The sequence below is a fragment of the Capsicum annuum genome, chromosome 6, assembly GCF_002878395.1.
Source record: "Capsicum annuum cultivar UCD-10X-F1 chromosome 6, UCD10Xv1.1, whole genome shotgun sequence".
Lineage (NCBI taxonomy): Eukaryota > Viridiplantae > Streptophyta > Magnoliopsida > Solanales > Solanaceae > Capsicum > Capsicum annuum.
The window spans coordinates 227888370-227911425 of record NC_061116.1 but is presented as its reverse complement, the minus strand read 5'-3'; the positions used below and the strand labels follow the sequence as shown (position 1 = coordinate 227911425).

At 35.2% G+C, this 23056-nt stretch overlaps 1 protein-coding gene across 7 annotated transcripts; it reads left to right on the top strand.

Moving 5' to 3' along the window:
* The first annotated feature begins 1064 nt into the window (after window positions 1-1064).
* On the top strand, window positions 1065-21863 carry LOC107875293 (myosin-11). Of its 7 annotated transcripts, XM_047414297.1 has the most exons (35): window positions 1065-1423; window positions 3012-3140; window positions 3765-3908; window positions 4034-4179; window positions 4265-4421; window positions 5067-5125; window positions 5236-5395; window positions 5493-5642; window positions 5719-5855; window positions 5939-6085; window positions 6170-6271; window positions 6349-6406; window positions 6490-6591; window positions 8308-8345; window positions 8430-8556; window positions 8663-8845; window positions 9764-9895; window positions 9975-10084; window positions 10176-10236; window positions 10787-10964; window positions 11489-11694; window positions 11777-11896; window positions 12524-12622; window positions 12839-13060; window positions 13222-13361; window positions 17221-17474; window positions 17782-17965; window positions 18092-18311; window positions 19209-19312; window positions 19394-19759; window positions 19847-19977; window positions 20052-20134; window positions 20314-20405; window positions 20552-20714; window positions 20924-21861. In XM_047414297.1, exons 1-27 carry the CDS (start codon window positions 1421-1423, stop codon window positions 17832-17834), a joined length of 3417 nt encoding a protein of 1138 aa, XP_047270253.1. In that variant the 5' UTR covers window positions 1065-1420; the 3' UTR covers window positions 17835-17965; window positions 18092-18311; window positions 19209-19312; window positions 19394-19759; window positions 19847-19977; window positions 20052-20134; window positions 20314-20405; window positions 20552-20714; window positions 20924-21861. The 7 variants fall into 7 exon arrangements, with proteins under 7 accessions (XP_047270253.1, XP_047270251.1, XP_047270252.1 ...); XM_047414295.1 differs by lacking the exon at window positions 1065-1423 and having other exon boundaries at window positions 3006-3140; window positions 20061-20134; window positions 20924-21863; XM_047414296.1 differs by lacking the exon at window positions 1065-1423 and having other exon boundaries at window positions 3006-3140; window positions 20061-20134; window positions 20265-20405; window positions 20924-21863.
* The last annotated feature ends 1193 nt before the right edge of the window (window positions 21864-23056 follow it).

Below are 23056 nucleotides of genomic sequence, written 5' to 3'. Positions count from 1 at the left end.
AGGTGGGTATATATAATGTATATTGGAGAACATTTTTTTTCTTTGATTTTTTACCGGTTTTGATCGAATTTTTAACCGAATTTAGGTGGGTTGGACCGGGTTAGGTTAAGTGGGTCGGTTCAGGATTGTTTTTTAAAATTTTACCGTTTGGCCCGGAACTCGACCTGCCCGTTTAACTTAGCCCGGATCCGAACCGACCCACAACCGGGATAAAAATCACGGACCGGTTCCGGGTTAATCCGACCCGACTCACTTGACGCCCTTACCAGGAGCTAAATCGTGAGTGTTTGATATTTACTGAATATAGTACATGTTGATATTGTTAGAAGAACACCATAATAAACAACTAAATATAAGCAAATATCGTCCAGTCACATATCCAAACCCTCTATTACTGAATCTAATTCTCTTTCTTTATTAATTGGAGAAACGTTACTCATATAATGCTACAAGACATATTAATTTTTAGATACAATGCAAACTTATAAATGGTAAATTACATTCGTAACTTAGCATGAATATCGGATCACCCGTCTTACAATTGCATTTGCATGTGGTACGTAAAAGTACTACAATTACTACCCATTATTGGTGAATAGTCATTTTACTTCATTCTAACAACGGAAAATGATCAAAAATATCTCGAACAATTGAAAATGAAGTAAATATACCCCTTGCTAGATTTTGGTATAAATAATGTCCTCACCATTTATTAAACAGACCAAAATCTAACGAGAGGTATTTTGAGAGTATTTTTGATCCTTTTCCATTCTAACAATGCATAGTAAAATTCAGACATCATTTTTGTTGTGAACCCTCTCGGTCCCATATTAGTTAGTCATCGTACTAAAAATAGATGTTCAAATTAATTAGTTGATCATCTTACTAAATAAAATCAAGAAAGCATTAATTAAATCTTTCTCATATTATCCTTACAATTAATTTTTTTTTTTTAAGTAGCATTATATGTTTATTTATGATATTTTAATCCCGTACAAAATAAAATATGTTCAAATAATACGTAACAAAGGGAGTAAATAATTAGAACCTTGTCTATAATGGTAACCCATGCAGGCAGAAATAGAAACGCAGGGAGTGAAAAGAGCCACAAAAAGCACAAGAAAATAGGCAAAGATTTCTCAGATTCCAATTTCTGAGCGTAACGATGATTGTCGCTTCCATTCATCCTTCATTCCATCACATCAATATCAATTTCTCTAACGCCGATCGATTAATTCTCTCTATCGACGCCGATCACTTTTCACACATACATTTCTGTTACCGGCGGTCGTGCAATTCCGGCGATTTTTTTTTTCATATCTGGAATTTCACTATTTTTTCCGACCTGTTACTTCATTTTCTTCTCTCAATGCCTATCTACACGAGACGAAAATTTTGATTTAGCTTTTCTCGGATATAAATGGTGAGCCTTTGTTTCCATACTTACGACTGTATTTTCCTTTTTTTTTTCTTTTTTTTTTCTAATACTATTAAAAAAATGTATTTATTTATAAAAATTCATAGAACGATTGCAGTTCTGCCTTTTTAGAGGGATTGTGTGATCCAGGCACACTCCATTAATATGACAAAACGGAGCTAAGATTTTGAGTTTATGAGTTTCAGAATTTAGAAAATACGGGTTGTTGATAATTTATTTATGCATATTAAGTGGAGTTTTAAAATGCATTCACTGTAATTTATTTAGCTTGAGCCGAAGCTACTGGGTTCTAGTCCGTCCCTGATAAAGATGAATAGTAAATATATTCATTTGAATTCAGCATCTCAGAATGTAGTCTTTTCTGTATAGTGATTAATAGTACTACTATATTTATATTTTGTGGAATAATCTGATTAGCTTAAAAGAAGACAGTTTCAGTGTATGAGTTTAGAATTTACTATTAGATTGTATATGCAGTCATCGCAGCTACTCTTGAATGGGGATTGAGGGACAGTATTTGTTTGTTGAAAACACGTTATAGTGATTTTGTATGTGGACACTAATTCTTAAAGCAATTATTATTTGAAGTAGTTTGAAACCTTATAGTTCTTGAATTGTTCTTTCATTTTTATGGGTCAAAAGTCACAAATGCAAAGAAAGATGTGTGTCTGTGTGTGTGAGAAAGAGAGAGATAGAGGTAGAGCCAAAAATCGAAGAATATGCTCTGGCTGCTCGGGAGAGAGGAGCAAACCAATCTAAGTGGAATAACTCAAATAAGCATTCTGAACGGTTTCTAATGCTCCATGTTAGTCTAGGAAACTAAGGATGGCATGTTGCATCATGTTAGAATGCTGCAGTAGCATCGAAGTATTGACCGATCAACAAAACAGTTATACTACTGAAAGAATAATATTAACTTGTTTTATGTCAGAAAATGTGAACCTGAAAATTTGATGGAGAATCTTTAACCAGTGAAGTTCTGTCGGGTACGAAGTGGGCTATGTTGAGTAAGGGGTGAGAAGGTGCTCAGGTTTTTGCTAAGTTGGATTTAAAGAAGTTAAAGCAGGACATCCAGTGATGTACTACACATCTTAGACTTTTTGTGTGTATGTAATGCAACTGAACGTGACAGAAACTTTTGTAAAGTTCGCTGTCCTGTTCCTTTATACTTAGGGGCATAAATTGAAACGTTCTGCGGATACAAAGTAGTTATTAAACCCTTAGCATTTTACAATACTTACTGATTTTGAAAGGGAGCCTTGGAGTAACTGGTAAAGTTGCTGCCATGTGACCAGGAGGTCACGGGTTCAAGCCTTGGAAACAGCCTTTGGCAGAAATGCAAGGTTAGGCTGCGTACGATACACCCTTGTGGTGGGGCCCTTCCCCGGACACCGCGCATAGCGGTAGCTTTAGTGCACCGGGCTGCCCCTTTTTTTACAGATTTTATGTCTGCATGTCAGTTTAGATCTGTCATCTTGGTACATTCATAGATCGTGCAATTCTATTTTTTTTTATGAGGATGTGAAATATATTTTTTTCCTACAGTCAAAAAGAATCTTGATTATCTATGCAGGGAATTCCAGTAAATATTACTGTAGGTTCTCATGTGTGGATTGAGGATCCATCAGTTTCCTGGATTGATGCACAAGTATTAGAGGTTAATGGCCAGGAAGTTCAGGTTCAGACATCCGATGGGAGGACGGTACAACAAACGCATTGAATAGTATTCATTCATGAAATTAATGCTGCTTATTTGTTTTCTGCAATAGCATTTTAGTATTTACTCTGGACTTAATTGTGTGACCAAAGTCTAACTTAACTGAAAAGCTGGTTTTCCTATAGCCTAATTGATTAAATTTCTAAAATGACTTGAAATGCAGTATTCTGATGATAGAATTCAGAAGGTCTTTCATATACTATGAATCTAAGTTTCTAAAATGACTTGAAATGCAGTATTCTGATGATAGAATTCAGAAGGTCTTTCATATACTATGAATCTAACTTCTAGTCTCATTTGAGTTATTGGTTTTATATCTGTAGACTATATACAACTCACCTAGTCTTGTTTGATGCAACATTACGTAGTTTTCAACTGTATTTGAACTGTAATTTCATTTATCCTCTTTCCACAAATGTTGGCACATTATTGTAATTAATCATATTCTAGTGGTAAAAGAAAGATTCACTACATTTGTTCTAATTTCCTGTCATCTAACTCTAGTTTTCCGCTAAGCCATATTGACTCAATTCCCAATTGACAATACACATCTCTAACCTGGCAATGACCTGGCTTTAAACTGTCACGCTTTTTTCTTTCATTTCATAGGTTGTAGCAACTTTATCAAAAACTTACCCCAAGGATGAAGATGCTCCTGATGGAGGAGTGGATGACATGACTGAACTTTCATATTTACATGAGCCTGGAGTCTTGCATAATTTGGCAACAAGATATCAACTCAATGAAATCTATGTAAGTTTATAGTCCGATGCTCAAAACTATATATAATTTATGTTCAATTTGGTGAACGAAATGACTGAAACTGCAGCTACAGATGGCTTTGCTATAAAACTAATCATTTTCTGACATTTTGGCAGACTTATACTGGAAGTATTCTTATAGCAATTAATCCGTTCCAAAAACTGCCTGATTTGTATGATGGCCACATGATGTCAAAATACAAAGGAGTAGCACTTGGTAAACTAAGTCCTCATGTCTTCGCTATAGCTGATACTGCTTACAGGTACTCCTGTATACCACTTCTACTCTACATAATTTTTCTCATGAAAAAAAAATGCTTTGTAACTGAAATCTTGAAAATGAATCAGGGCAATGATCAACGAGGGTAGAAGCAATTCTATATTGGTTAGTGGTGAAAGTGGTGCTGGTAAGACTGAAACAACTAAAATGCTTATGCAATATCTTGCCTATTTGGGCGGCCATAAAGGCAGTCAAAAGCGGACTGTGGAACAGCAAGTACTGGAGGTAAGTTCGATGCTTGGATTAGTGTTTTAAACTCTTTTACTTCTTAAGTTATAAGGATAGATACTTAGGAACTTGTACTTTGAAGCTTAAATTCTGCACAATTTCAGCTATATAGACTGTAATGTGAATGTCAGTCATGGAGGTCAAATGAAGTGGAATAGATACGGAGGATTTGTCTAACTAACACCAACTAGCTAGGGCTGATGATTGATTGTTGGAGATTTCAATGCGTGAAAAAGAAATGACATATCATATTCACATAAAAAACAGAGTTTAATGTAGTATTAAACCTAAGAAAATGATGTGGCTCAAAAATTGGAAAAGAATCTGTGGAGTTGATGTAAACGTACAGTGAAGTTTTTGAAATGTCATTCGTGAAGAGATGCAAATTTGGTTAATGAATTTGATAGTAGTTTTTTTCATTGAAAGTTTGTAGAGGGGTCAATATTTATGTGAAAATTTCATAGTATTTTGAAGGCAACACATTCATTTGAACTAAGTAATTCCCTAGAGGCTCTGTTTCATGTTTAAGATGTCTAAATCATGTGACAGGGCTTCAAACTGATAGGTGTCTCTATCTATTTCTCTTAGAGCCTTCTCTATTGGCTATATTATTCTTTTAACTCATGATTGTTATATCTCCAGTCAAATCCTGTACTTGAAGCATTTGGCAATGCCAAAACGGTTAGAAATAACAACTCAAGGTGAGATATACTTCTCTACGCATGCTTCCCACAAAATAATACTCATAATTCTTTACCACTCAGTTTAATATTCTTGCTTCTGAAAGCTACTTAGAATATATTGTTTACAGCCGTTTCGGTAAATTTGTGGAGATTCAGTTTGACAAGAATGGAAGAATATCTGGTGCAGCAATTAGAACTTATCTTCTTGAAAGATCTCGAGTTTGCCAAGTTTCAGACCCTGAACGGAACTACCATTGTTTTTACCTTCTATGTGCAGCACCACAGGAGGTAATTTGCATCAGTGCTACTCCTTTTTACATCTGTCATCACTCCGACATAATTTGATTGTCACCATCTCCTTTTGGGATTTTCGCAATCGTAACAGGAGATCAAAAGGTACAAGTTGGGGGATCCCAAATCATTTCGCTATCTCAATCAATCAAACTGCTATGAACTAGTAGGTGTTAATGATGCTCATGAATATCTTGAGATAAGGAGGGCAATGGATATTGTTGGAATTAGCGGGAAAGAGCAGGTAATGCTCTAATTGCTTTTGTCTCTCCTGCAACTCTTCTTATTGATTCAAATAAGCTACTCTGCTTCTTCTTCAGGAGGCAATTTTTAGTGTTGTGGCTTCTGTTCTTCATCTTGGTAATATAGAATTCGCAAAGGCAAATGAATGTGATTCATCTGTTGTGAAAGATGAAAAATCTAGGTTTCATCTTCAAACTACTGCAGAGCTTCTGATGTATGTTCTTCCCTTCATATACCATTATTCTTCCTTTCGTCTTTCTTGCATGAGTTTTTGATTTGATTTAAATCTTCTATCAGGTGCGATGTTACTGCACTGGAGGATGCCCTACTGAGACGTGTAATGGTCACTCCTGAAGAAGTTATAAAGAGAAGTCTTGATCCTGAAGCTGCAGCAGTAAGCAGAGATGGGCTAGCTAAAACAATATATTCACGCTTATTCGACTGGTATGCTTCTACTTCACAGCCAGATTACTGTGGTTCTTATCGCTTACATTGACACTAGCAAAACTTTCTTTCTACTGTTAACAGGTTGGTGGACAAAATAAATAATTCAATTGGACAAGATGCTACCTCAAAATCTCTAATTGGTGTTCTTGACATTTATGGTTTTGAAAGTTTCAAAAGTAATAGGTAGGCACTTGTGGAAAAAACAGAACAACTAGTAAATGCAAGGTCTTGTATTTAACTCTTCTAACTTTTATTTCCAGTTTTGAGCAATTCTGCATTAATTATACTAATGAGAAGCTGCAGCAACATTTTAACCAGGTATGCTAGTTGAAAGTTTATAGAAGCAGTTCTGTCCATTTTGCTAAGCACAACTCAGCTACAGTGAAATCATCTTTTTCCAGCACATGTTCAAGATGGAGCAGGAGGAATACAACAAGGAAGAGATTGATTGGAGCTATATAGAATTTGTAGACAACCAGGATGTTCTAGATCTTATTGAAAAGGTAATATCATTTGGTTTGTAGTGAATCCTTTTCTCCTCATATATGCAAATATATCTTGTTGTCATTTGCATATTATTCCATTGCTGCATGAGAAAAATGAAACTTGTGCAACTAATGCTAGTACTAATAGTTGCCATGTATATTTGTTTGGTCAGATTCTTCTTGGATTCTAGTTTTCTGAATACTATTGTAAGCGCCTGGGTAATACTCATAAGTCATGACCTTGAGGATAAGTTTTTTATTTTACAATGTTAGAAGTTGAATATGGTAACATTTCGTGGTATTTCTATTATATGTAGAACTCCGAGTAGTTGGTTAGTGCTAGAATAAAGTTTGTGTTATGTGTTTAATATTCATGCAGCGGATTAAATGGGAAGATTCCCAGTAAAATAATCATTGAATTAACTATAGATATAAGTGAAAGTAATATCTATATTTATAATTGATTATTTGTTATATAGTTTAAGTTACATGTAAAACTTTAATTATCAATTAACTATTGTTGATATGCTACTTTTTTGGGTTTCACATTTCTTTTCTGGGACGGTTTGATTACTTATAGTTTGCATTCCCTTGAATGCTTCCGTAAAATAATTTATTTTTACCTATGAAAGAAAAGTACTCCAAACCCGATTAGTTTTTTATTGAAATATAGTTGATTGGTTGAAAGAAAAGTGTTCAAATTTTCAAGCTAGAACATTTACTATGTGACACATTGCATGAGAGAGCTTGACTGAAAGGCTTTGGTAGCGGGCCGCCTGTTATCTTTGTTACATAGTAGGCTTCTCTTTTCTGATACTTTTCTGCCTTCAATTTTCATGGGTTTTGGCAAACCATGGCAGAAATGGTGATAAGTTGGAGGATTAGCAGGTTGGGAGCTAACAGAAAGAGGCTGGAAAGTCAGCACCCTCTTCTTCATTTGTTGGACTATATGGAGAGTATGAATAAAAGGCTTTTAAAAAATCCGAGAGTTAATTCTTGTGTTTCAAGATTTCTCTTTTGTTCAATTTTGTGTTTTTTTTGCAAATAGGAAATCAGCTTTTTATGGATGATCAGGTAGACTTTGGGACACTTAATGCATGTTTTTATTATTTAATTATTGCAAATACAATACCAACTTGGTGTAACTTTAATAAATATTTGAATTATGAAAAAGGTAGGTAAAATTAACTTAAAACCAAGGAGCAATACCGGGATATGAATATTGAGGATGAGGACCAATATTCTGTTCTTTATCAGTAGTATAGATAAGCATTTGTTAGAGGATAGCTGTGATGCGGTCCAAGAGCCATGTAGTTGACATTTCTCTATCTGAATTCTTGTCCATGGCCATTTCCTATCTCCTGGATAAACTGTACATGCATTTCTCTCTGCTTTATTCTTCCTTAATATTGTTTAGGAACTCAACTTAGAACTGAGCATCTTTATCATATCTTATAAGATAAGCATATGAAGAATCTGAAACCAGAACATCTAATATAGAAAAGTATGTATAGGTTACCTGCAGTCCTGCAATCTTCTTATTGTATTATTATTAGGGGCATCTCTGAAGTTTTACATGAGCTCATATTCAGCAAAAGCACCATGCATTTGTTAGAAAAATTGATTACCTTGGTTCTTCCCTTTCCAACACTACTTCAAAATCGTAACACTATTTTAAATCACTGTACCATGTGAAGTGGCATATGATCAATTGATTTTTATTGCTGTTTACAGAAACCTGGAGGCATCATTGCTCTTCTTGATGAAGCCTGGTAAGATAAGTAATAAATCATCTGAGCTTCTGTTGGAGAGATGAATGTTCTAATTGATGTTTTCTTTGAAATGGACTTCTCCAGTATGTTTCCCAAGTCAACTCATGAAACGTTCTCACAAAAGCTTTATCAGATATTCAAGACCAATAAACGCTTTGTCAAACCAAAATTGTCCCGCACTGATTTTACCATTGCTCATTATGCTGGAGAGGTAATATGATTTGTGTATTTTCGAGAACTCTAGTCGATTTCTTCTGCGGTGGATATGGAGCATTATTACTACTTGGTTTAAATGTTTCCTTTTTCTTACCGACCAGGTTCAATACCAGTCTGATCAGTTTTTGGATAAGAACAAAGACTATGTTGTTCCTGAGCATCAGGATCTGTTAAGTGCTTCTAAGTGCCCATTTGTAGTGGACCTTTTTCCTCCTGTTGCCGAGGATTCAACTAAATCTTCATCCAAATCTTCCAAGTTCTCATCCATTGGTTCTCGTTTCAAGGTAGTTACTAATTTATATACTTCTTACGATTTTTGGTGATCAATCAATCAACTAAGCATCAATAGCAAATAGCTTGATCGCATATATGGGTCCACAATATCCTTTCAGTTCCATTTCATTTCATCCCAACGCTTAATAATTTGTAGTTTAATCCAAATTAGAGTTTTCGTAAAACTATGGATTCTTTAAATCTCAACACTTAACCCTACATGATGTACAATTCTCTAAACATACTAAAAAGACTCTTGATAAACACAAGACCTAACGTAAGTGCAAAAACAACAACTAAGCCTCGCAGCTAATTGGTATTTGATATATGAGGTGTTTGTTCCATTGTTCTCCTCTAAGCCAAATCCTCATGTATGTTGTAAGTTCGTTGTCCTGAGACAACTTCGTCCACTTATAGTTCATTCAATCATCATAGTATCGCAGTTGCAATTTGTGCGTGTAAAGGCCCATATAGGACATTCTATCAATTTATCCTTGGTGTTTCCCATTTAAGTATCTACTCATTAAGGAATATCAGGCATCAGAGTGCATCAGAGTGCAGGGATATGGTCATTCTAATCCTGTATATTATTGTGTCATTGCAAATCCATCTTAATTCTGCGACTTTAGACACTCAGCTCGTGGATATGTTACACTTTAGAGGTCCAATGTCCACTCTCATTAATATTGCTAATCAATAACCATAATATAAAACTTGCCTTATTTTTGGTAGGTATCTTAAGTGTCATATCACTATCATATCATTCTCCATTTCAACCATCAAGTTTTAATTCTATATATTACTTTATCCATTATGTCCTCTTAGATGTTGTGATATAAGAATATTTTCATCAAAGAACTAACAGCCTAGTTCCAAGTTTTTATTTTAAGTAGGTGAAAGATTCTAATAGTCCGATTTCACTGTTGCAGTTACAACTCCAATCATTGATGGAAACTTTAAATTCTACAGAACCTCATTACATCAGATGTGTGAAGCCTAACAATCTTTTGAAACCTGCAATATTTGAGAACGTTAACATTATGCAGCAGCTACGTTGTGGTGTGAGTAAATTGGACAGTTTCTTATGAAGAAGTTTCTTTTAAATTCTTGAATTATGTGCTTATATTTTGTTGTTTGAAGGGCGTTCTAGAGGCAATTAGAATTAGTTGTGCTGGCTATCCTACGCATAAGACATTTTCTGAGTTTATGAATCGATTTGGTCTTCTTGCTCCAGACATCTTGGCGGAACCGTAAGTACTGGTCTTGTTCATGTCTCCCCCTCCTAAAGTTTTTTATCATTAGAAGTGGATATACTTATTTTCTTTAATTTTTTGTGGGTAGGGCTGATGAACAGGTTGCGTGTGAAAAGATATTAAAAAAGACAGGCCTTGCTGGGTATCAGGTTATTTGATGTTTCTCTTGCTAATTTGGAAAGCTGATTTTATTTCTTAAATCGAGATCAATAGTATCAAATTATTTACTTTTGTGGGCACACATTTGTGTGTGTGTGTGTGTGTGTGTGCCATTTCATCCAGTGCAAGCAGCAAGTTCAGCTTTTTTACGAAAAGTTTCTTTTCGTTTCTTTTTCTTTTTGGTTGCGGAAAAGAAAACCATGCTCTTGCACTTCGAGTACATGTATAAAATTGCTCAATATCTTAACTACTGTTTTTTTGTCTTTTAATTGCAATCATGTATTTTTTTTTTCTGATAGGTAGTTGCATATAGTTGATTGATTGTAAAATTTGCTAATCTGAGACACTGAGAGCTTTTCTCTTGAGGCGCTGCTGATATCGGTAGTTTAGTTGATGTTTGGAAAAGTTCTCCACAATATTGTCAGTTACATGTTAGAAGGAGAGTTTTAAGCCTGACAACTCTTTTCTTTCATTTAGAAATCTTCCCAAATTTGTGAATCAAGTTATGCTTCAGATAGGGTTGCTACAATTGTTTTGCAGATTGGAAAAACAAAGGTTTTTCTGAGAGCAGGGCAGATGGCCGAGTTAGATGCACACAGAGCACTAAAACTAACCGGTGCAGTTAAGACAATACAAAAGGAAAGTAGATGTCATATTTCCAGGAGAAATTATGTCTCTTTGCAGAAGGCTGCAATTTGCTTACAATCCTTGTGTCGAGGTTTGTCTATCACAAAAGCAAATCTTTGTTTTTACATTTGTACTATCATCAAATTCTTCTTTAGACAAGCCTAATAAAATTGTCAATTGGATTTTCTTTTCTGCATAAATACTTCTTATTCTTAGAATATTTATTGCTTTTTCCTTTCACGGAGTTTCTAATAATTAATTAGATTTCCATAATCTCCTTCCATCACCATAATCTATGGGCTCTTTACAGTGTAATTTGGAAGCTTAGAATATAACACAAGTGCTAATTAGTTAATCTGTGCATATTGTCTGAATTATATGACAGTAATACCATCACTCAGACATCCTCCTTGTTAGGTGCTTAAACATTGATCACTTATGCATGTTTTGTTGTTGTAAAAATGAGCATCATGGAATAGCAGCTGTGTATTTTCTCACCCTTTAAGGACTGAACACACACTTGGAAAAAGCTTTCCAACTTAGTCTACCATTCCAGTATGCTGCTCAAGTTTCTGCCTTCAATAAATTTATGTGCTCACTTATCATATTCTTCAGCAAGGTTTGCTTTCAAACTGTATGTTACCTTGAAAAGAGAAGCTGCTTCTCTCAGAATCCAGACAAAGTTACGCGGATACTTGGCCAGAAAATCCTACAAAAAACTTAAATTAGCCGTCGTTGCACTACAGACTGGAATTCGAGTGGCAGCTGCACGAGCTAAGTTCAGATATATAAAACAAACCAGAGGAGCTTTGATTATACAGGTTAGTTTATTTGGTATTATATATTGATTCAGAGGTATTAAAAGGTTTGTCTCAAAGTGTTGACAAGATTAGATTTTTGCAGGCCTATGAGCGCCGTCACAAAGTCTTTTCATACTATAAGAAGCTCATATGGGCATCAATTTTCACACAATGCAGATGGAGAAGACTTGTTGCAAGGAGGGAGCTTCACAAACTAAAGATGGTAAGTTCTGGATTACTATACTCTTCCATAACCTGTGTCATATATTTCCGATTTCCGTAGCACAGCGATGAGGCAACGATATGAATGGCCTGAATAATCTATCTGATAGATAGGGCTTGACTACTGAAGTGGTAAATGCCTACATGGTTCACTTGATTGTTACTATTATTTACATAACAAGTGTACACGAAGCAGGTGTTTAATTTAGTTGAAAGTGAGAAGTGTAAGGAAATTCCTGTTAGTAAACCTTGTAGACATGTGGTTTGACTGCATAATTAAGTTTTAAAAATAGATAACAAAATTCTCATATTTTTGTAAATATAGGAACTGTACAAATTGGAAGAACATATGTACGTGCAAGTAGTTACTAGTGTAAGTGGTCACATCAGGTTAACACAGTTATGCATGCATTCTCTCGATTCTGTTCCAGATTCATTTTGGTGTCATTTTTGGTGACATAATTCCCCTAAATTTCCTGTTGTGGGAATTGGGATTGACTTTTTCCACGTGAAATACAGAAGAGTGCATCAAAACTGTTGTTTGCAATTTGATACGTTAATCTGTTGAATGTTAAAAATATATTCCTTTAAATTGATGGATTGCTAATATACATTTCAAATAGTTCAGGCTTCAAAAGAAACAGGAGCACTTAAAGAGGCAAAGGATAAGCTTGAAAAACAGGTTGAAGAACTTAGATTGCAGTTGCAGTTGGAGAAACGTCAAAGGGTGATATACTTGTTCTAAGCCAGATAAAATCTTTCTCCCTGCACTATATATATAACACATTTGGGAATTTTACTAGCATTTGTAAGATAAGATATTACATGAAATTTTAAACAGTCTTGCCTATCTTGGGCTTGGGGGTATTACGAGTTTTCCATTTTGATGAAGTTGAACTAGTTGAAGCATTCGACAAATCACAAATAGGAATATAACTTGCAGATAGACTTGGAAGAGGCAAAGGATCAGGAAATAGCAAAATTGCAGCATTCATTGCGAGACATGCAAAGCAAACTGAGTGAAACAACTACACTGCCCATCAGGGAACAGGAGGCTGCTCCAAAAGCAGTTGAAGGTGACTCTTCGATTGTTGAAAAGAAACCACTTCCAGTTGAGGATGAAGAAAGCATTGAAGCTTTGACTACAGAAGTGAAAAATTTAAAGGTATGAACAGTCAGCTCATAGAACCTTTTCAGTTTCACATTCCCTCGCCCTAAAACCCTAAAATCAGTATAGAAGATAGAGAAAAATAGGTGGAAGTATTCATCTTTTTCCAGTTACATATCATTGAATGTTGATGTTCTCTTGTTTATACCTATTGATAGGTGTTATATCAAAAAGAAAAGCAACGTGCTGATGACGCTGAAAAGAAATGTGCTGAAGCTCAAGAATCAAGTAAAGAGAAGTGCCGGAAGTTGGAAGAAACTGAAAGAAAAGTTCAACAACTTCAGGATTCAGTTAACAGGTAACCTTACACGAATAATTCATACCAGATTTAGTCCTTTCATCTTGTAACAACATAGATCACCAACTTTTGAGTCGAAAAACTTATAAACTGTGATAATGCTCTTTAAGATTTACTTTTTTGTGGGAAGGGGGGAGGGGGGAGGGGGTTAGGTGGAGGTATATATGTTATCTCTCTCTTTCTTTCTGAACCAATTAGAACCGGAATCCAAACTTGAGAGTTATATTTCTGAGTGAAATTGCCTGTTGTCCTTTCTCCTGTTTCAAGTGAGGGTTAGATCTCAGAAGTTAACTGCAGAAATTAATCAGAACTCTTTACCAAATTCTAACATCATGTTCTGCTTTTAATTTTCCAAACCTTATATGAATTTTTTCATGTGACTAATAGATAAAGGGTCCTTAAGTTAGTGTCTCTCTGAAGCTATGTGATATATGCCCTTCAGAAAGATGTGTTTGTTAAAGATGAAGACAGACATTTTAATTTATTTGACAAAAAAAATGCTAAATCAGTCTCACAGTGTATACAAAAGGAATCCAAAGGTCTGAGGGTCCAACTCATAAATCTAGGGAATCTTTTACACATGTAGGAATTTCCTATGTTCAAAAATATACGAAATATCAGAACCCAATGTATTTGGAAAATAGAGTTTTTTTGTAACAACTGTGAATATTATCATAGTTAACAAAAAAGAATGACAAGCTAAAGGCACCAAATTCCAAAAAACACACCTTCTAGGAAGGATGCTTATGAAATCCAGGCCGAAATCAGACAAGTACTCAGTAAATGCTGCAAGATACCTCTACATATTCAGTGAACTAATTCTCTCTACAATATCCTTCTTTATCCGTGTTACTACTATCTCAGTATCTACATTTATCCCTTTGTTCAAAATATCATGGCACTCCAAATGGCTGCTAGCACCTCCTCCTTAAACTCTGGTCAGTGCTTCCTTCTAATGTTGCTCATAAACATCTGCACTTCATCATGCTGCATCTGTCGTCCACTCCAAAGCATAAGAGCATCTCTAACTGCTTGAAACCAAGGGCATTCTGTGAATAAATGCTGAGCAGTTTCCAAAGATTGAGTTGCACACAGACAACAGCGAACATTCTCAACATGGATCCAGTCCTTCTTTAGTCAGAGGTCTTCCTTTAGCTGCCGGCCACATGATCACTCTATGTTTACGCTGCAAAGCAGCACTCCAGATGAGTTCAGCAATATCATATCTCCTCTGTGTACCAAGCAAGGCAATATATCCATGTGTGTTAGAATACTGCCTCCATTGTTAAGGAAGTATCTATCTTGTTTCGAGCAGTTAGAGATGCTCTTATGCTTCGGAGTGGACTACAAATGCAGCATGGTTAAGTGCAGATGGTTATGAGTTAAGGGTGTGTTTGGCATGGTAGAAAACATTTTCCGGAAAATGTTTGGTTGGACAAAATATTTGGAAAACATTTTCTTTAGGAAAACAAGTTCCTTAAAAATGGGAAATGACTTCCTTAACGGAAGTAGGGAAAAAAGTTCTATAAGTGACATGCTATGTTTATTGTATCCTCTCACCCACCCAACGCCCCCAACCCTACCGGTTGACCATCCCATCCTGCCACGCCTGAGGACCCACACCCCATCCCCTCCACCTCTATCGATTTTTGCTAGATTACATATAAATGCTCTTGCGATAACTTTTTTTTGTTTATATACCAAACGCAATAAGTTAGAAACCAACTTCTTTTTCTGGAAAGCATTTTCTTGGAAAATATTTTCGTTCATACCAAGCACACCCTAAAAGGAAAGCACTGGCCACAGTTTAAGAAGGAGGTGTTAGCAGCCATTTGGAGTGCCATGATATAGATATACCACACCTGGAAAGCCAGGAATTGTAAGTTGTATAGAGGGATAAATGTAGATGCTGAGATAGTAGTAGAACAGATAAAGAAGGATAGCAGAGAGAGAATTAATTGACCGAATATGTCTAAGAAGATACACAGTGGTAGAGGTATTTTGCAGCATTTACTGTGTACTTGGTCTAATTTGGGCCTGCATTTTGAAAATCTGCTTTGGATAAAAGTTTTAATTACCAGTTTGATTCTAAAGAGATGATGCTATTTGATTTTAATTTTAAATGACATGATACTATTTGAGTTCAATCATTGATAGAAAGCAATTCAGTAACTTCATATTGCTTAACTTCATTTGCATTCGAACTGCTCATCATGGCAAAATTCTCAGCCAAGATAAATAATTGGCATATATTTATTTTGGCTTTTAATATTACACATATAAGATAGCAGAAACAAAATTAGTCTTAATATCAAATTTTCTAGATATCTTTTACAAGGAGTGCTGCTTGGGATGCTATACTCACGGCGCATAACTTGAGGAAGAGGGAATGCATCATTATAGCCAGTGTTCTATATTCAAATAAAATCGAGAAGACACCAATCATTTGCTCCTTCACTCCAACTATGCAACAGAACCTTGGAATACAGTGTAATTTTTGTCCAATATCTCTTGGGTTCTCCCTAGACCTAATGCAGAAACTAGCATCATCTTGCGGGATGAAAGAGGGGAGAGACGGGAGGAAATATGGAGGTTAGAAACCTATACATCTTTGGTTAATATGACGAGAAAGGAAAGAGGGATACTTGAAGGAGTTGGTAAGCACATGGATGATCAAGAGCTTATTGTATCTGTACTGTCGGTGTAAAGAAAGCATTCCTTTATGTATAGACAATGGAATGGATTTTCCGAACATCTTCGAAATTCTTGTAAATTTGGCATCACCTTGGTGCACATTAATGAAATGATTTATTTGATTCATCAAACAAAAAGAAAGAACAAAGACTTACTGAACCATTCAGCCTGGACAATTATCTTTTAACGATCTGAATTGGTCATATACAACCTGGTCGAATCATTGTGGACTACTTGATGAAATGATAATTTAAACATGATCAACTTCCTGTTTTGCAAGATCGGGCTGGGGTTATCTAAAGGGTACATTGGCAATTATGTTGGGGAAGTTACTAGAATTTGTCAAGTTCTCCCGGTAGGTCTTCTGAAATTTTTGAAGTTCCACATCCAGGTGATATCTTTGAAACACTTGAAATGGATATTTATTCGCATGAAGAATTATTTTTCCTGTCATTTTCCTGGATACTGTTGCATTAGACTAGTATGCTTTAATGTTTGTGGTGAACTGTAAAGTCATATTTGAAGCATCATGTATCTAGCAAAGTATGCTTTATAAATGATTCATTTGTTGTCTCTCATATCTGTAGTGTTGACTGTTGAGGGTCAAGATTGGCAGTTAAAGGTGATGATCTAAAAAAATATGTCAAGCAATGAAATGTCTTTTATTTATAATTTGTACTTGCCTTCCTATTTTCAACAGTATTTTTATACTTAGGAATAGGTATATTTTGGAGGAAGAGTTAACCAATCTTTTATCTTCTTCCTTCCCCATATTTCAATTTGTGGTATCATAGCTTGCTATGAATGCATATTCTTTTCTGTCATTTTAATTATGTGCAGCGCTAGGAATCCTCCATAACCTTCTATATTTGAATTTTGGATCTCCTTTGTACTTTCCCTTTTGATACCACTGAAAGTTTGGATCGTTGGGTGTGATCATAGGATCACTAATGCATTTGATCCCACCAGAACTCCAAATCCAAGCTTTCTTTAGCAAGAGTAGAATATGACTGGTGACCCCTTGAGAAGTTATGTGTTTCGTCTTTCTTCGAGAACTGAAAGAAAAATTTCGCATCTTCCTTCTCCAAATAAATATAGAAAAATATTTGCATCTTCAGTAGTTTTGCCTAATCATGTAACTCTGAAGATGTTAGATGTGCCTCAGGATGATTTACAGCATATCAGACCAGTTCTCAGAGCTGAAAATGATATTACATCCCTCCTCCAGCCAGAATTCAGCTTCAGGACTCATTTCTAGAGGTTATCCGGATGATGCTACATCTGCTTCAGCTGATGCTACGTCTACCAACTCTGATTTCACATTTCCAGTTCCTGGTTCAGCTCCAGCCCAATTTTCTTCCCCAGATCCTCGTGCTTTCCAGCTTATAGTTCAAGATCTGGCCGCAGGTGAAATCTCAGGTCAGTGTAGTGTCCTTTAGGGTGGCTTGAGCAATTTTACTAGTTCTAAAGTACAGCAACATCTATCGAGATAAAAAAAGAGTAGGGGAACATGCACATGTTCTCCACGAGTAAAACAAGGATGCTAAATTCAACTTTTTCTCATTTTTAGGAGTAAAATTCTTTTTCCATTTAGTAGAAGTCTCTCTTTAATCCATAGATGTTGATAGCTTAGTTGCATCTACATACTTCATATTTTTAAACTGAATCTGCTATAAAAAACTGTATGATATAGCCTTTTCTTTTTCTTGGTTGGTTGATTGTGCAGGTTCTGGAAACTGGGAAAATGATCGAGAGGGGAATTTTGATGACTTTTTCTGAAGGAAAACACTCTTCAATTTGTTATATCTCTGTACACACTACAAAGATGCTAGCCCTAGATGGATAGCTTATTGGGCTTTAGCAGCATCTCAACCAGATCTAAACAGATATCTTTGTACAGTAACATTCAGGTACAAATTCTCTCAAACAAAGATCTTATTCTGGTATTGAAGTTTTTCCATGAATTACTATCTTATGTCTTGAAATATATGTGCAATTAAGTGTATAATTTAAGTAAAATTGTCAATTGAATGTAGATATACAAGAGCTGTTCTGCAAGCCTGTTGCTTTCCATGAGTTAGAGCCACTGCCTTTGGATGCAAAGCTCTTAAATACCCTACGTTTTATGGCTCCAAATTTCATTTTCCTTCTTTTTCAACTGAAATCTTCGCTGAAGAAAGACACTTCTCCCCCTCCCCCACCAGTACCAGTGGCAGGCATTCCATAAAGCAGCGTTGTCTCATTACCTTATCTCAGGTTTGCATCTTTTATATCTTAAAACTTCCGTATGATTTCAATGTTATGCTTCATCCAACTCCTGTTTAGCTGTAATATATTCCTATCATTCTCTTCCTTTCTGCGTCTTTGTTCTCTTCTCTAATTAGGTCTTTCAATGGTGCTGCCAGGAACAAGTAGGGAAATAAAAGTATTGTCCATGTGCTCGTTATCACATCGTGTTCTTACCCAAAACAAGATTCTAAGCATAGGTTTAAATTCATTAAAGAACTTCCGGTGGTCAATTAAATTATTCAAGTAGTCTATGAATGTTAATATGCTTACAATATATGGGTACTCATTGAAATGATTTTCCCCTGCTGATGTTAGTAAAAGAGGATTAGAAAAACACTATTTAACTTTGTCTAATGACTGTTTTCATGGTACTTTATTTACATTAGTTCATACTAATACTACTAAGGTGCCATTTTCATTTAAACCACAATTATGAACTGTATTAGTGTATGATAACATATGTTTATCTTATCTTATTATTGATGTACTTAGTTATATTCTTTTGATACTCCCAAGTCCCATCCGCCTTTAAAGGAAAACCCACTTAAGCTGTCATTTTAACCCTTCAGAGTTCTCTTTCAAGTATTCTTAATCACTCAGTATTTTCAAATATCATGATCTTGAATGACTCTTCCATCCTTTTCTAATTCTTTATGTATTGCGTTCCAGCACCCATCACCCTCCTAAAGCAGCCATGTTTTCTTCTTTGTTTGAACCATTAGTTTGGTAACTCTCCAATATAAACTGTCAATGCACCAAAATCGTTTTCACTATTGATATCCTTAAACTACAAAATGGACATCTTGGAATAGTTGAATATTGCAGGATTTAGTTATGGTAAAACTATTTGTCCTTTTCCAATAGGTTGACGAAAAGCTGACCGACCTAGATTCGGAAAAGAATCAGCAGGCTCTGTCAATGGCTCAGAACAATAGATGCTGTTTGGCTGCTCCAGATTGATTGTTCAGGTAATCCTGGGCAAAATCTTCCTCATATTTGACTTTAGAATCTTTATCTTGCTTACTCTTACCCATTATGTGTATTGTTAGAGGTGTGGAAGCAGAAATGCTAACAGAGTAATTCAAAGGCTTGCAGATTACATTGTCCTTCGAGTATTTTGCTTACTTGTTCTATCGGTAAACTAAGAACTGGAATTTATAACGTGATCAGCATAACACAATACTGAATTCAAGTGTAAATTCAGAGGTCGAGGGAAGACTGCAAAAATCACTTAACGAGAAAAAGGAGTACCAGGACTTGCTCATAACCTGTATTACACTGCACCTTGACTTCTTTGAGGAGAGATCTGGTCGTTCTTGCACTATCTGCAAGTGCCCTATGCAAAAGCTATCAACTGAAGTTGAGAGGCCCAGTATATTTGAAAGCACAATACAATGGATCTGCAAGCTATTGAGGTAGGAATTTAAGTTGTTAGAATTTCCTTATGTCCAAGAATTGATCAGGTTTAATAAAAGCAGGTGACTTTCCCTTGTAAAATGTAGTTGTTAACGCCTTGATTAGCTGATACATCCGCTCTGTTGGTGCTGCTGGAACATACGTTAGAAGCTGGTGTATGATGGGTAATACCCTGCAGGCAGTCACACTGACTACTCTATTCCATAGAAGGAAACAGGTAAAACTCGCTTAGTTTGAGCATTGGTTGTTATCATTTAGCATATAACTCCTTTTGATAAATTTTTTTTCTAGAGCTATCAGGGAACCCCTCAAGGAGTTAAATCTTTCTCCCATTGATGGTGATTCAGCTGGCGTACCGGATACGCTGATTCCAGGTTGAATGCAAATATCCAGCTTTTCTGTTTGATTATTAGTAGAGAAGATTTGTGGACTAATTTGTGATGATTCTGCATCTAGGTTTAGCATATTAACAGTTTTCAATATAATTCTATAAATGTAAAGCAGGACATAAGATGTGAGGTTACCTGAAGTATTGTTATCATGACTGATTTAGGCTTCGAGATTATCCAGACCAGGAATTTGGAGTGCTCACTGGCAACATGTCAAGAGCCTTGCCATCTATCTGAACATGCTGAATCCAATCATGTAAGAGCTTCATCTAAAAGTTTGTTATTCTTCCACACTCTTCACTTATTTTCTTTCCTTTCGTGTTTCTTGCTTCTTAATCGCATGCTGATTTGATTTTGAGCATATTTCTCTTTAAAGAAGTGACTTTTTGTTTTTGTGTTTAGTTTGGAACATTGTTTTCAATACAATATGAAGGGCAGTTTTGAATTCTGCTACTGCACTCTTACAAAGACACCAAATTACCTCTGATTAGAATGCAATATCATCTATCTGAAGGCGACCTTGCCAATTTGCATCAGTGTACCTTCAATCTTCTTCTAGGAAATGGTATACATCCTGAAATCTCTCTCTTCACCTTGATCTTAATTCATATTAGTGGACACTCCAAAATTCCGGCTCAATCTCGTGGCCTTTTCTTTTCAGTAATTTACGTTGGTCATGTAGATACACTGCTGTTTGACTGTCTATCACTGTGATTAAAATTTTTCGATTTGATTTATAAAAAATCCTTGTTTGTGCACCAAATTCTTTTTCAGGTTTATTGCTGACAAGTTGCAAACTGTGGGGAGACTAGAGAAAGAACACTAAGAAAAGTTTTGCTACAATTTTTCACAGTGGCAGTAACACTCAGCATATTTGCAGCAGAATCAAATCAAAAAGTTCAATAAGCAACCACTCAACTACATCTGTATCCAAAACTAGTTGAAATTAATTTTATTAAATCCTCTGTATATGTTTAGAGGATTCACCATAATTTAATTATTTTTACGCTGGCTATCAACCTACTTCACCCGTCATCCTCTCTCTTTATCTCTAGCTTATGAAAATCAATCAGCGTAACATTGCATATGGTAAATTTTGTCGAAGAATCAAACCTTGAACAATACCTTAGAACGATTTAAGTTACTTTATTGTCAGTATAAAAAATGTTGCACTGTAAGTGTAATTTAACCTGTTATAATAATATGTTATTTGCAATTACCCAACACTTTCTGTTTAAATAACCTGATTATGTGAATTGGCTGCACTGCTACTAATTCATAAAACTCAAATGCCATTCGAAAACCAGAAGAACTGCAGCTTTGTTCATTTTGTCTTTTCATTCTTTTCAACTACTTCAAATTCTTTTTGTCAAGGGAAAGCACATCATACGATAAAATGTTAATCCACAAACTTCAGACACAATAATAACATAAGACCAAGTCAAAGTGTTTAGATTTAGATGAATAAGAACAAAGAGCTTCGACAGAATTTAATTTATAGGATAATATATTCTTGCTTCTTAAAGTGTCTTATACAGAATAAATTTTTCGAATCCCCAACTAAAAAGTTTTAGTACAAGTTAACTATGAAGTACGCAGCCTTGATTTGAAACTCTACATGATTATAATTTTCATAATCATTTGCTAAGAATAGACAGCATGTTTTGTTTAGGCTAAATATGTCATATGTGAGCACTTGCTAATTATGAATAATATTATTGTTTATAAACAATCCTGGCCTGCAAGAGAGAGATAATGCCATACACGAGCAGGTGAAAAAGAGAAGAAACGATGTCTAATCAAATGAGCAAATTAATATGAATATGCACACAGGTGGATTCGAAATTTTAAATTTGATTGATGTAAGCACTTTTATATCATGATCAATTCATTGGACTTTTGAAATATTTCTATTTCCTTTTAAAAGAAAAAAAAAAAAAAAAAAAAGAGAAACTGAAGTTAAACCATGACAAGAAAATATAACAGATGGAGTATTATTTACTATGTTGCTCGGACTCTCTAATAATTCTCTAAAATATGCTACTTTTGGAGAATCCGACATACACCCAATAACATTTTTAAAGAGTGTGAGCATCAAAAATTATTTACCCTTGGGATATATCACTCTCATCAGTCTTGATTTGATGCATCTGAGATCATATTGGGAGATAAAAGCAGCCAGGACCAAGTATACATGAGAAAATTATTTGATTAATTCAAAGGGGTGTTTGTATTTGTTTATCTTTAACCTAATTTTTTTTAAAAAAAAAAAAAAAGAAAGAAAGAAAGAAAAAGAAGTGCTTATGAAGAGACAAAAAAGAAACAACAAAAAACTGCAAAATTGAATACTCATAAAGTCATGGAGGAAGCTTCCTGTCTCTACCCTATAACTTAAATTACGATTGATCAGACCATATACTATTTTTAAATTTTTTACACTATCAGTATAGTTTAACTTGGTATTATAACATGCTACTTGAATTATTATTTTTCAAGTTATTACTCTTATTACTTTCATCTTTATACATTCACGACAACGATAACAACAACATACCCAGTATGTTCTCACTAAGTGGGGTCTAGGGAGGGTAAGTGTACGCAGTTCATACCACTACCTTAGAGGTGAGCTAGAGAAGTTGTTTACGATAGATCCCCGGCTCAAAATTAAACAATGTAACCTAGAAAAGGAATAGTAAAAGGATAAGATACAATTGAAATCAACACATCCAATAATACCACATACAAGATACACCAAGTAATACAACAAATGCTACAACATCATAAACTAATACTATCCTTCTACCCTAATCCGCCTCCTCCACAATTTCCTATCTAAAGTCATGTCCTCGGTAAGCTGGAGCTACTAACTTGTAACAAGTTTAAATGCATCGATAGCAAAAACAATTG

Bases quoted from the DNA above. Each gene is read 5' to 3' on its own strand.
- LOC107875293 (XM_047414295.1), top strand. From the start codon at position 3,006: ATGCAGGGAATTCCAGTAAATATTACTGTAGGTTCTCATGTGTGGATT. The intron at 5,396-5,492 runs GTAATTTGCATC...CAATCGTAACAG, and splicing joins TATGTGCAGCACCACAGGAG to GAGATCAAAAGGTACAAGTT. The intron at 6,272-6,348 runs GTAGGCACTTGT...TTTTATTTCCAG, and splicing joins GAAAGTTTCAAAAGTAATAG to TTTTGAGCAATTCTGCATTA.